General features: G+C 32.8%; 1 protein-coding gene across 2 annotated transcripts in view; it reads right to left on the reverse strand.

The window, feature by feature from the left end:
* Positions 1-14,384, reverse strand: part of LOC122625584 (eIF-2-alpha kinase activator GCN1) — a 34,805-nt gene extending 20,421 nt beyond the window's left edge. For both annotated transcript variants that reach the window (XM_043805670.1, XM_043805671.1), the window contains exons 1-2: positions 14,275-14,384; positions 14,120-14,222 (exon numbers count right to left, since the gene is read on the reverse strand). In XM_043805670.1, coding sequence (XP_043661605.1) covers positions 14,120-14,222; positions 14,275-14,289 — 118 coding nt within the window. In that variant the 5' untranslated portion in view covers positions 14,290-14,384. The remainder of the gene's footprint in view (positions 1-14,119; positions 14,223-14,274) is intronic.
* Positions 14,385-14,790: the final 406 nt, after the last annotated feature.

The raw sequence follows: 14,790 nt of genomic DNA on the forward strand, positions 1-14,790 counted from the left end.
GTCAATTTCGATTCAAAACTATTATGGTTTGAAAGAAGTTTTTTTAATATTCAATTGATAAAATCGCCGCTCGAATTAGTTACCGGTTACATACTTATATTTATATTGATAATTATTAATATGTAATATATTTCCGTACTTTACCAATGCAACAAGACGACTTTAATTGAAAAAGAAAACGAATAAAAACAAAAACAAAAAAAATTGGCGCGCTTTTCTGCCTACCCATAATTGCGCGCTGTTTTAAAAACAAGAAAATGAAATATAAGAAAATAATTTAACTGAATCTTAGTTGCATTTTAAATACTGAAAATTGATAATTTTCATACTAGTAATTTGACTAAATAACTACAGTAAATAATTAAAACGTATACAAAGTAAATTATTATTACTACTGTAATTTAAAACAAAGAAAGCACGAAGTGCGGACATAAGCACCGAAAAATCATTGTCTTCTTATATTTTTCACACGTCGCACGCTGAATACTCTAAAGACAATTATTCTAATATAAAGTCATCTTTTAAAATTATTATGCATTTTTTTGTACATAGATTGTGCTATTATTATTTCTGTGTTGAATTTGAATAATTGTTATGTTAAGGCAATGCAAGACTAGAGTTTATAAGTGGTGTCAATTTATAAAAAATAATATAGAACTAAGAACTAAGAACTTCTAAGATGAAGGGCATATTTTGTCATTTTTACAATGCATGTGCATACGTGTGCACCAATACAGTGGTCAGCTGTCGCTGTAGGCGTACAAGAGAGCTGCTGGCTCTAGAGCTCTCCGCTCTCTGGCTTTTGAACAAAATTTCGAGAGAGCCTGGAGCCACTTGAAAAGCCACGACGAAAAAATCGTGTTCAAATAAATCGTATGGCGTTACGCATTTTGTTATTCTAATGTCTTTGGTCAAACGATTTTGTTTCAAAATATTTAGTTTTAAGAGGTGGGCAAACGAAAATATTTTTTTTAAGGGTGGGCAAACGAAAAAAACAATTTTTAAAGGGTGGTCAAACGATAAAAAGCATTTTTAAAGGATGGTCAAACCAAAGACATTATAATAACAAGATGCGTAACGGCCATACATTGGTTTTGCACTATGCAGCCACTTTTTTGGTGACGACCAAAATTGCTCTCTTTTCGCTCGCCTAAAATTGAGAGCGTAAAAATCTAAAAATAGAATTGTCTTACTTGTGTGAGTTAAAACATTAAAGGAGATAGTGTGTATGTGTGCGTGCTTCTGCTAGAAGACGATTTTCGGGCCGAAATCAATTTTGATCTAAGAAACGAGTTCGATTAATGTTTTGGTCAATTTCGATTCAAAACTATTATGGTTTGAAAGAAGTTTTTTTAATATTCAATTGATAAAATCGCCGCTCGAATTAGTTACCGGTTACATACTTATATTTATATTGATAATTATTAATATGTAATATATTTCCGTACTTTACCAATGCAACAAGACGACTTTAATTGAAAAAGAAAACGAATAAAAACAAAAACAAAAAAAATTGGCGCGCTTTTCTGCCTACCCATAATTGCGCGCTGTTTTAAAAACAAGAAAATGAAATATAAGAAAATAATTTAACTGAATCTTAGTTGCATTTTAAATACTGAAAATTGATAATTTTCATACTAGTAATTTGACTAAATAACTACAGTAAATAATTAAAACGTATACAAAGTAAATTATTATTACTACTGTAATTTAAAACAAAGAAAGCACGAAGTGCGGACATAAGCACCGAAAAATCATTGTCTTCTTATATTTTTCACACGTCGCACGCTGAATACTCTAAAGACAATTATTCTAATATAAAGTCATCTTTTAAAATTATTATGCATTTTTTTGTACATAGATTGTGCTATTATTATTTCTGTGTTGAATTTGAATAATTGTTATGTTAAGGCAATGCAAGACTAGAGTTTATAAGTGGTGTCAATTTATAAAAAATAATATAGAACTAAGAACTAAGAACTTCTAAGATGAAGGGCATATTTGTCATTTTTACAATGCATGTGCATACGTGTGCACCAATACAGTGGTCAGCTGTCGCTGTAGGCGTACAAGAGAGCTGCTGGCTCTAGAGCTCTCCGCTCTCTGGCTTTTGAACAAAATTTCGAGAGAGCCTGGAGCCACTTGAAAAGCCACGACGAAAAAATCGTGTTCAAATAAATCGTATGGCGTTACGCATTTTGTTATTCTAATGTCTTTGGTCAAACGATTTTGTTTCAAAATATTTAGTTTTAAGAGGTGGGCAAACGAAAATATTTTTTTTAAGGGTGGGCAAACGAAAAAAACAATTTTTAAAGGGTGGTCAAACGATAAAAAGCATTTTTAAAGGATGGTCAAACCAAAGACATTATAATAACAAGATGCGTAACGGCCATACATTGGTTTTGCACTATGCAGCCACTTTTTTGGTGACGACCAAAATTGCTCTCTTTTCGCTCGCCTAAAATTGAGAGCGTAAAAATCTAAAAATAGAATTGTCTTACTTGTGTGAGTTAAAACATTAAAGGAGATAGTGTGTATGTGTGCGTGCTTCTGCTAGAAGACGATTTTCGGGCCGAAATCAATTTTGATCTAAGAAACGAGTTCGATTAATGTTTTGGTCAATTTCGATTCAAAACTATTATGGTTTGAAAGAAGTTTTTTTAATATTCAATTGATAAAATCGCCGCTCGAATTAGTTACCGGTTACATACTTATATTTATATTGATAATTATTAATATGTAATATATTTCCGTACTTTACCAATGCAACAAGACGACTTTAATTGAAAAAGAAAACGAATAAAAACAAAAACAAAAAAAATTGGCGCGCTTTTCTGCCTACCCATAATTGCGCGCTGTTTTAAAAACAAGAAAATGAAATATAAGAAAATAATTTAACTGAATCTTAGTTGCATTTTAAATACTGAAAATTGATAATTTTCATACTAGTAATTTGACTAAATAACTACAGTAAATAATTAAAACGTATACAAAGTAAATTATTATTACTACTGTAATTTAAAACAAAGAAAGCACGAAGTGCGGACATAAGCACCGAAAAATCATTGTCTTCTTATATTTTTCACACGTCGCACGCTGAATACTCTAAAGACAATTATTCTAATATAAAGTCATCTTTTAAAATTATTATGCATTTTTTTGTACATAGATTGTGCTATTATTATTTCTGTGTTGAATTTGAATAATTGTTATGTTAAGGCAATGCAAGACTAGAGTTTATAAGTGGTGTCAATTTATAAAAAATAATATAGAACTAAGAACTAAGAACTTCTAAGATGAAGGGCATATTTTGTCATTTTTACAATGCATGTGCATACGTGTGCACCAATACAGTGGTCAGCTGTCGCTGTAGGCGTACAAGAGAGCTGCTGGCTCTAGAGCTCTCCGCTCTCTGGCTTTTGAACAAAATTTCGAGAGAGCCTGGAGCCACTTGAAAAGCCACGACGAAAAAATCGTGTTCAAATAAATCGTATGGCGTTACGCATTTTGTTATTCTAATGTCTTTGGTCAAACGATTTTGTTTCAAAATATTTAGTTTTAAGAGGTGGGCAAACGAAAATATTTTTTTTAAGGGTGGGCAAACGAAAAAAACAATTTTTAAAGGGTGGTCAAACGATAAAAAGCATTTTTAAAGGATGGTCAAACGATTTTGTTTCAAAATATTTAGTTTTGAGGTATGGAAAATGCTTAATTCCTTAAGTGCTTATATTTTCTAAACTAAAAGTTTTTTCAAAATTCTAAAGGGTGGTCAAACGTGGTCAAACGATTAAAAAAAAAAGTTTGAAAATATTTAGTTTTGAGGTATGGAAAATGCTTAATTCCTTAAGTGCTTATATTTTCTAAACTAAAAGTTTTGTCAAAATTCTAAAGGGTGGTCAAACGTGGTCAAACGAAGTTATTGCGATTTAAAAAAAAAAGTTCAAAAAAGTCAACATTTTTAAGTTCGAAAATTTTCGAAATTTCATATCTTGAAAACTGGACGTGGTCAAAAAAAGTAATTGGTGGTTAAACATGGTCAAACGATGGTCAAACGATTCCACCTTTCAAATTTCAAAATTTCGATTTTTGCGGACCCAGCTTCTTTGAGCTTTTTGGTGCTGTTAGTTTTGTTTTTTATATTCAGGCATGTAATCATTTTTTTTCGAATTGGATTTGGGCAAAATCGTACGATTTCGTTTTTAGGTGCTCTGGTTTTCGCAAAATTTGTGCAATCGTTTTGCTATCGGAATGTTTCGAATCTTATCGCTTCTTGCTGCGCAAACACCTGTTTAATTTTATTTCTCTAAATCAAACAACATGAAATAATGCTTTTTATATTTGCAATTGCTTGATTTGTAGCCAGGGGAAGGCAGAAATTTGAGGGCTTGATAAAATCTAGAGTTGCCACCTTTTTCACTGTTTTAAATCCGATGTTCGGAATTACTTTTTTACAGTACTTCGACCATTTGGGTACTTAAATTAAGTAGCATTAATTACAAATAACACTTTTGGCCCTTCTTTTAATTAATTAATGATTTCTTTTATATTTTATAAGTACTTTTACCTGCCTGTTTCGTTCCACAAACAGTATGGCAACCTTCGCGATAGCTTTTGTTGACTTATCGACCATTTACCAAAACGTTAATTGTTGTCGACGGCTACATTTTGTTTGTCAAATCTAAGGTGGGGTCAGGAATTTTTTATAAAATAACTAAGTGGCAGAATGATTTTGTGGGGATGTGGAATTAACATCAATAGACCACTGAGTTAACTACTTTATTCTCTTAGTAAAAAAGATCTGATTTGATATAAAACAAGAAAGAACGCTATAGTCGAGTTCCCCGACTATCTGATACCCGTTACTCAGCTAGTAGAAGTGCGAAGGAGAGTCTTTAACACTGACAGTTTTTGGCGGCTTGTGGGCGTGGAAAAAAGTTTTTTGGCAAATCGATAGAAATTTACAAGTCTAATACAAAAATGGAAATAAATCAAAACATTTTTCAAAAGTGTGGGCGTGGCAAAAAGTTATTTGCAAAATCGATAGAAATTTACAAAGCTAATACAAAAATTAAAAAATATCAAAACCTTTTTCAAAAGTGTGGTCGTGGCAGTTTGTGGACGTTAGAGTGGGCGGGGCAACATAAATCGACAAACTTGCGCTGCGTCTATGTCCCTGGAGTCTATATGCTTAATCTCAACTTTCTAGCTTTTGTAGTTCCTGAGATCTCGACGTTCATACGGACAGACGGACGGACATGGCCAGATCGACTCGGCTACTGATCCTGATCAAGAATATATATACTTTATATGGACGGAAACACTTCCTTCTGTCTGTTACATACTTTTCAACGAATCTAGTATACCCTTTTACTCTATGAGTAACGGGTATAAAAAGGCATTTGTTTTTCATTTCGGCCAGACAAAAGTGCCCGTTTTACAAATCGAAAAAATCGAGCATGCCTGATTATTTTAATTATTTTTTCAAAAACAAAATAAAAATGCCTATTGTTTTGCCTCAACTGAATAGGTTTGACCACTAAAACTATTAAATAAAAGTATACATGTTCGTTTAAGAGTTTATTTGTGACTGACTTAATGACAATACATAAGTAATGCGCAATTCATAATGCGCTCACGAAAAATATGCATAAAGTAGAAGGGCGATTAGATCCCGGTATTTTCGGTATTAGACATTCGCATTGTACAGAGAAGTTCTATTTTCAACACTCCTCAAGGCGACATGTCTTTACATAATTACTTAAAATAACATATTTCTGACAAACATACATTTCAATTTATATTCATTTTAATCCTAACTAATTAACAAAGTTTGTATGCTTGATCTTATTTAAATTTATCGTATAAATATCGAAAATTATATTTTCTGTTGTAACATACTTTATATCAATAACATTTTTCTAATTGTCTAACAAAGTGATGCCTAATATCAATATGTGTGCTTCTCCTTTTGGACGAAACTTCTTGCTATGTGTTTTATTTAACACGATAGCCTTGCAACCAAAAACTGTTAGATGTGATACATTTGGTTTGGTGTTGTGTTATCCAGTGTCGATGTTTCCGATCTTTTCCGCAAGTATGCCGATGTCATTACAGCTTCTCCTCAAACGTTCACCTACTCCAGCATGAACCAATATGCTACGAGCCATTTCAATGGGTGTTCTATTGGCTTGTTCTGCAACTCCATTTTGTTGAGGAGTGTAGGGGACAGTTACCTGCCTTTGTATTACCAGGTATTCTTCAAACCTTTTCGAAACATATTCTCGACCGTTATCGCTACGAATCCCTTTTATTTTCTTTCCCGTTGGCATCTCAACCAACGTTTTAAACTTTTCGAATACCGCGTCTAATAGCGTTTTATCGTCAATGAATGTTGCAAAATCGGCCACCACCGTTTGTTTTTGTGTTCATTGGACCACATATGTCCGTGTGTATAATTTCTAAGATTTCATTATCATTTCACATTTTTTACATCTTGCACTTGGCACACGTTTCGCACACGAACTCGTTCATATTAAATAATTTTATTTTCAATCCATATACTATGTCTTTGTTGATCATTTTATGCAAACTACATATTTAAATTCAAATGTCCAAGCCGATTATGCCACTTAATCATTTGATGCTGTTTTACATTCATTGCAAAAATTCTTTCAGTTCAATTTTCAAAAAAATACAATTCATTTTTGCGTTTTGCAACAAGTAGAGTGTCTCCGTTAGTATATATTACTCTCGCTTCATTTTTATTGAAAAACCTTTAATTATTTTTCTATACTTCTTTCAATATTCTTTTCAATACAAAGTTTCGGCTTCCACGTAATTGTTACCTGCTAACATTATTTTTTCTTTGTGATCGCGCATTGATGCAAACATTGTTTTTTCAGTACACAAATAGGACCTCTGTCAAGGCACCTTTTACTATTATTGTCTATTTGGTTTTTATGTGCACCGAAAATCGAAAACGCTTTTTGTTTGCTTTCGTTCGAATTTTCTCTTTGCTATACTATTTTTTAATGATTTTTCTTTCTATCTACACTTTGCAGCAATATGACACCGCTTGCCGCATGACCCACATTCCCCGCCTTTTTTCGCATTCCCTTTTGCATATTGTTTATCTGTACCCGACGCGAACATCTTCTGTTCGTTTTCAATTACCGTTTTATTTGTCTTGACACATTTTAGACAACTAGAACATCATAAATTAAAAAGGACATTGCTTTGGAGTTTTTTAATATTTGGTATACCCGCCAGAAGGGTATACTAGACTCGTTGAAAAGTATGTAACAGGCAGAAGAAAGCGTTTCCAATCACATAAAGTATAAATATTCTTGATCGGGATTAATAGCCGAGTCGATCTGGACATTTCCGTCTATCCGTCCGTATGAACGTCAAGATCTTAGGAACTATAAAAGCTAGCAAGTTGAGATTCAGCATGCAGACTCCAGAGAACGCAAGTTTGTTGACCCATATTGCCACATCCACTTTAATGCCCACACTTTGTAAAAATGATGTCATATTTTTTCATTAGTCTATTAGTCTTGTAAATTTCTATCGATTTGTGAAAAAACTTTTTGCCACGCCCACAAACCGTTGAAAACTGTCACGCCCATATTTTTGAGAAATGTTATATTTTTTCCTTTTCTTACTAGTCTTGTAAATTTCTCTCGATTTTCCTAACGTTATAAGCGTTATGAACCACCAAAAACTGTCAGTGTTGAAATTTCCCCTTTCACTAGCTGAGTAATAGGTATCTAATAGTTGGAGAACACAACTCTTGTGTTTTTAATTTCACGCAGTAGAAAGTTTTAACCACCCTTTTTTATTGCTTCAACTAGAGTCCCAAGGTAACTAAATTGTCTTCCTTCTTCGTATACTCTCCTTGACAAAAGTATCCAAATGTTTTTGATAATGCTGATTTCCGGGGAGTAAGGCGGCCAGTTTGACATTTTGATCCTGCCACTCTTAGAGCGATCAATACAAATTTTTTTAACACATAATTAGATTTTACTTTTGTTATTTATTATTATTGTAAGCTGTGTGCTTAATTTGTAAAAACCTAAGCTACAGGATGGGTAACAGCCATAGCTTCAGTGGCTTTCGGCTCAAAATATTGATATATATCCTTGTCCTTCACTGTTTCCTACATCGCATCTATGTATCTTCTCGCGAATCGAGTGATACAATACACGGCCGCGCCCCTAGGTCGGTTGGGCGGGAGAGGTGGTCGTGGGACTCGTTTGTTCAATAAAAACAAAACCCGTTGCAGTCACAGAAAAATAAAATGATGATCGATCAATGGAAACACATCTTTAAAGTAGCTGTAAAGACAGCGCTTAATCATAAAGCTTAAATATTTGAAACAAAAATGAAATAACTGTCTGGTCAGATATATGGCTTGAAGTTCCCATCCCATAAAGTAGAAGCAAAGACATTAGAATAACCAGATGCGTTTCGCCATATAATTTTTGTGCACACAATATTTGTGTGCTGACTCAAGGCTCCCTCGAATTTTTGTTTAAAACCCAGACGGAGAGCTCTGGAGGCAATAGCTCATTTGTACGCATACCGCGTACATTGCTTTAACATGATACTGCACAGTTCCACACCAATGTATGGGCGTTACGCATCTTGTTATTCTAATGTATTTGGTAGAGGTGTGGTAAAAAATTTCTATAGTGGAGGGAACAAAATGCGATGAACCGTTTCCATTGTAAAATCTAAGCCCAAATGTGAAAATCTCAAGTACTGTAATTTTTTAGGTGTAAATCCTCGCTAGCGTTTATAACTCATGGTATTAATAAAATAAGTTTAAAAAAATTATTTAAGGAATAAAAAACCAAAAAATTTACTTAACACTCTACATATTTTTATGTTGTAGAGCACTTGGGAATTGCTTTGGTTGATTGTTTTTTGGCTGAATTAAAAAAAACTGCATTTTTACGGAGCACCCCTGATAAACAGGATTGATAAATATAATCAGGTCGACGAAAAAGTTGTCTTAATATTAAACAAACCCCAGAAGAATAAACTTTATCCTTTGTACTCTGAAGAAGTCATTGAGGCAGACCTGGAATCGATTCTCAATATATGTTAAATAAAAACACTACAATTCCATTCATGAAATTAATTTTAAACAATGATTTTTCTTTAAGGCTAAGGCTAGGAATTGATATTCTACCTATGAATGTTTCATGGTGACTGCTATTAAAATAAATGACTGTTAATACTCGGATTGCTTTCCAGTAACAGATGGGAATGTCACAAACTGGGATAAATTTGGGCACCACTCCACCAATATTACTCCAAAAAAACTTTACGAATTCGAAAAAAACGGCTACAATTGTCTTTAATACCGGACTTATAGATTTAGTGGGTACTTTCAAGCTCATCTTAGGAATATGCTGAGCATAAACATGCAAGAGTCAGCGATAAAAGCCATTGCAGGTAAAACAGGATGACTGGAAGCAGATTACATTTAAACAAAACGAATTGATAGACCCGGAGCTCTATCCACATTTTCGAAACCATCATAGCCAAAACTAGAATAAAAACAAGAGAGAACGCTAAAGTCGAGTTCCCGACTATCTGATACCCATTACTCAGCTGGAGGAAGTGCAAAGGATAAATTTTCACACTGACAGTTTTTGGGGGTGCGTGGTCCAGGGTCCGGGGTGCAGGGTTTTGAGCGGATTGTGGGCGTTAGGGTGGACGTGGCAAAAAGTTTGTTTTTGCAAATAGATAGAAATTTACTAGAAAATTAAAAAAATATCAAAACGTTTTTCAAAAGTGTGGGCGTGGCAGCTTTGGGCGCGTTTTGGCTGCGTCTATGTCTCTGGAGTGTACATGCTGAATCTCAACTTTCTAGGTTTTATAGTTTTTGAGATCTCGACGTTCATACGGACGGACATGGCCAGATCGACTCGGCTACTGATCCTGATCAAGAATATATATACTTTATATGGTCGGAAACGCTTCCTTCTGCCTGTTACATACTATTCAACGAGTCTAGTATACCTTTTTACTCTACGAGTAACGGGTATAATTAATTATATGGAAAATATAATATTCTCAATAAAATTAGGAAAAGTAAACTTAAAAAGCCCAGTAATTCCGGATAAAATTGATATCAAAGAAATTAATCACGAAAATCGCAAAAATTTTAGCATTACCGATGTCAAGAAGAATTCCAGATAAAGACATTTCAAAATAATGTTGAAATACATGTCCTTATAAATAATTCGAAATATAACTTATGTAATATGTAAAAACAAAATTTCAGTCCCATCGATTTACGAAGGAATACTTATTATTAAAGATGTTGTGCCTTGTGCCCAGCCTTCTTAGTGTTTGGTGTTTATTTTGAATACAACCAGATTGATTACCTTTTTAATCTACGAGAAACGGGTATACTAATACGAGCTTTTCAAAAGCAACATTAATAAAACAAATAAGGATTTCTAGTGTATAACTAACAATAATTGCTAACTTTGTAAGCATAGAATTTAACTAAAAATAAATTATACTGAAGGAATAATACGAAGGAATAAATATAACAAAAAAGAGAACGCAATAGTCAAGTTCCCCGACTATCAGACAGTTTTTGGCGGCTTGTGGGCGTTAGAATGGGCTCGGCAAATAAGTTTTTTTGGAAATCGAGAGATATTTACAAGACTAATACAAAAATAAAGAAATATAAAAACATTTTTCAAAGGTGTGGGCGTGGCAGCTTTGGGCGTTAGAGTAGGCGTGGCAACATGTGTTAACAAACTTGTTCTGCTCTCTGGAGTCTGCAATCTCAACTTTCTAGCTTTTATAGTTCCTGAGATCTCGACGTTCCTACGGACGGACATGGCCATATCGACTCGGCTTTTGATCCTGATCAAGAATATAAGCTTCCTTCTGCCTTTTACATACTTTTTAACGAATCTAGAATACCCTTTTACTCTACGAGTAAAAAATACGGGTATAAAAATAGAGAATATATGCCTTAGTCTGATTGAAACAGACTCAAAAATAAATTACATACATATACGAAAACTTTGTAAGCATAGAATTTAACTAAAAATTAAAAATACTGTAATATAATTACAGTAATCAATAGTAAAAATAGTAATAAACCCTTTATACAGCTGCGAAAAATAAAATAACAGCACTTGCCCAGTAAAACTTTGAATAAGTCTCCTACCTACAATTTAGGGTTTAAAAGGAAATACCTTTTTAGAAAGGTTAAACAATTCACTTCTTAGGAAATGAAAAAGAACTACAATTGTTTTATTTATTGTTATCTTAAATAAGGAACTTTGTTAAGAACGACAAAATTAGTAGAAAAATAAAATAGCACCACCTCATAAAAAATGCTTAAATGTTCTATTTTAAAATTTTGTTCAATGTTTAACAAATGTATGCTTCTTAAAACTACACCTATCCCACTAATTTATTATTAGGTAGTGTATCCCATATTACCAAAAACAGGTGCGCAACTTTTTGTCATGGAATCAACCGGGTCCTTGCACCGTTTTAGGGGTATTTTGCTCCTGGACGCCTTAATTACAACCCAAAGATATTCGTTGTTAGTTGTTATAAGCTACAACAGCTTTTCTCATATTTGACGAAGGATTTTCGATGGGATTGCGGTCTTGAGACTGCAGGCCACTCCAAATAGGAACAGATTTATTTTGGGACCAATCCTTGGCTTTCCTGCTGGTGTACTTGGGGTCTTAGTCTTGTTGGAATACCCATTTCAGCGGCATATCGTATTTGGCAAGGGTAGCATCACCGTCACCAAAATATTTAATAATTATATTAAATATTAATATTATATATTAATATATTATTAATATTATTATTATTAATATTTCCATTTAAATAATGGAAAAAACTAAACTTTATTATTTAATGGCGAAATATTTTGACATTTAGTATAATGAAGGTGACAATTTTACTTTTACACATGAAATCCAACACCTTATAAACATACAGTTGTCACATATACGAAATATTCGACAAGTTAGAAAAATAACATTGTTTTACAACATGAGATCTGTCTAAATTGTTATGTCAAATTAAAATGGACTCAGACTCTATTCAGAAAACAACATTCCCCACTAAGAAGGGGTGTTATGAAATGCTACAATGCCTTTTGGTCTTAAAAACGCAACCGCGAACGGGTTTTATAAAAAATTTACATAGTTATACTTTTAACATCCACATTAAATCTTCGTAGATCAGATCTTAAATTTAATTTTAATTTTTAAAACAAGAAACTAAATTTTAAGAACATACTTATAATAACAGCCGAAAATATTTAAACCAATCCAAATTCCAACCATTTTCAGACCATTCTGGATTTCATTATACATTTATAAAAAATATCGCAATTATTACAAAACATATGACTCTTTACAATAAGAAAAATAAATATAAACGATCCTAGTTATAATTAGGCGTTTGAGAAAAAAAAACATTTAATTAGTAACAATCCATGTCATACATAACTAGATTTTAAAAAGAAGTTCGATTTACCTACAGATGCAAGCGATTATGCATTTGGTAATGTATCATTGCCAGTGGAACTTATTTAATAAACACCTTGTAGTTATAAGTCTTATCAAGACTAACAAACTTTCCCATTACTATTAATAAAAAATGTACAAAGATAAATTTAAAATGTACTCAATTTTTATAAAAACAATAAAGATGCATTTTGAAAGTTTTAACGGTGCTATATGAAATGAATGGTAAATTCGTAGTTTTGAGTCTGCAATCATTTGAGATTTATTGTACATTGTTTATTAAGACACTTTGTCTAACTTTGGGAAGCGGATGTGCTAAATGCAAATGGTATTTTGAACAGTTATTTTGATGAGGAAATGTTTGGTATAAAACTAATAACTGTAGTAGATGTTTTGCCTTTTTATATGCACATACAGTGACTCTAACGTGTATGTTCTTAAAAAAAATCGTGCATTTATTTAGTTTTTGGTAAACGGAAAGCAATCCTCCGTGAAACTTCGACAGTTTATTTTTAATCAAAATTTTGAAAATAGCTCGTTATAAGCCTCAAGATAAAAAGAAGCGCAAGGTAAGACCCTCTTCTGGGGACACACACCAAAATGATAAACATCCTTTTTTTTTGCAAAACGACGATCTACACTTGCCAGAAAAATAGATTACAATTACATTAATTACATACATTAACAAAATATAAAAAATTAATATAAAGTTGGATACCCCTTTGGGTGACGGGGCAATGTTTTACCATTCTTTCAAAATCACTTCCCTTAACATTTTTTTTTTAAGTTACAGTCTGTAGGCGGATCCTACGCTCCAGGAAATCCCATAGATGCTCTATGCTCTACGCAGTCCGGCGACTGCAACTGGTTTTTAGCGTTGTACAGCAACCAAAGCTTCACGTTACGTGCAGTATGCTTTGAGTTTTTTGTCTTGCTGGAACCAGAAGACATCACCCAAACCAACTTTTCCTTCTTATCCAGCAAATTATCTTTTAAAACTTGCAAATAAGCCATATGATCCATAATAGAGTCTATAAAATCAGAGTTCGAGGACGAAACAACCACATCAACAATAACAATATCTGCACGCTTTATCTCAACTTTTATAAGGACGGAAATGTCCAGATCGATTAGACTAGAGATCCTGATATGTATGTATGTATACTTTATAAGGTCGGAAACGCTTCTACTACCTGTTACAAACTTTTTAACGAATCTAGTATACCCGTTTACTCTACGAGTAACGGATATAATAAAAAGTTAGCATGATAAAAAAAAACCCGGCACATTTGGTTCTTGTTGAATATTTTTTTTTCGTTTCTATGATTAAGAAAATAGTTTTGGTTTATTGAATATTTCAATATTCCTAGTTAAAATACTGCGTTTCCATTTTGATGTTACTTTTTTAGTTTAAAAAAGTTGCAAGCAAATGTATGTATGTAATTATCGCCCGACGTGTTTTTACAAAAAAAAAACAAAAGCACTGTGGTAATAAGATGTACATACGAACTAATATGTTATACGATTTAGGTTTATTTTAATTGATTTGATTATAGAATAAAAATTAATTCGATTTTCTAATTTCTTACCAGAATGTCTTAAAACTGAGGATACATTTCGAAATAAAGTTTGTCGTTCTTCAACAGGCACGTTTAGAACTCTGCCTGGTAAATCTCGCAAAGCTCCAGATAACTAGACAAATAAAAGGGTTATCAGTTGTTTCTTAAATATTACTAAGTATTACTTGTTCGTCCACCATATTTTAAAAACGTGTATTTTACTGAATTAGAAATACTTCTTATATATGTGACCGCGGTAACCTCAACAGCAGAACGGAAAAATAAGATATAAACATATGTGTTAAAAGTGGAACTTTGGTAATAAAACAACGCTGCTTCTACACTTTGCGGAATAGCTACCAATACCCAAATCACACTTTTAAATCTCAAAGATAAAACAAAAAAAATATTGTGGCTTAGTAGAAATAAAATAACATATTTTTTCCATATTTCTGATAAAAGTTATTCGAATTCTAGAGCAGCTGAAAGACATTATTGGCCTCGCCATTTAAAAACGCCATGGAATGATATTTCCGGAATGATATTTCCGCCGCTGAAACGTATCGAATAGTTTAAATGGTCTGTGGCCTAGTTATTTAAAGAAAAATATAACACCACATAGATGAGTCCTCCAAAGAATTTTATGTGATAAATTCACTTCTAAACAAGGTTTTTTCTTATTATTAAAATATAGTTGGCCA

The sequence above is a fragment of the Drosophila teissieri genome, unplaced genomic scaffold (assembly GCF_016746235.2).
Source record: "Drosophila teissieri strain GT53w unplaced genomic scaffold, Prin_Dtei_1.1 Segkk125_quiver_pilon_scaf, whole genome shotgun sequence".
Classification (NCBI taxonomy): domain Eukaryota; kingdom Metazoa; phylum Arthropoda; class Insecta; order Diptera; family Drosophilidae; genus Drosophila; species Drosophila teissieri.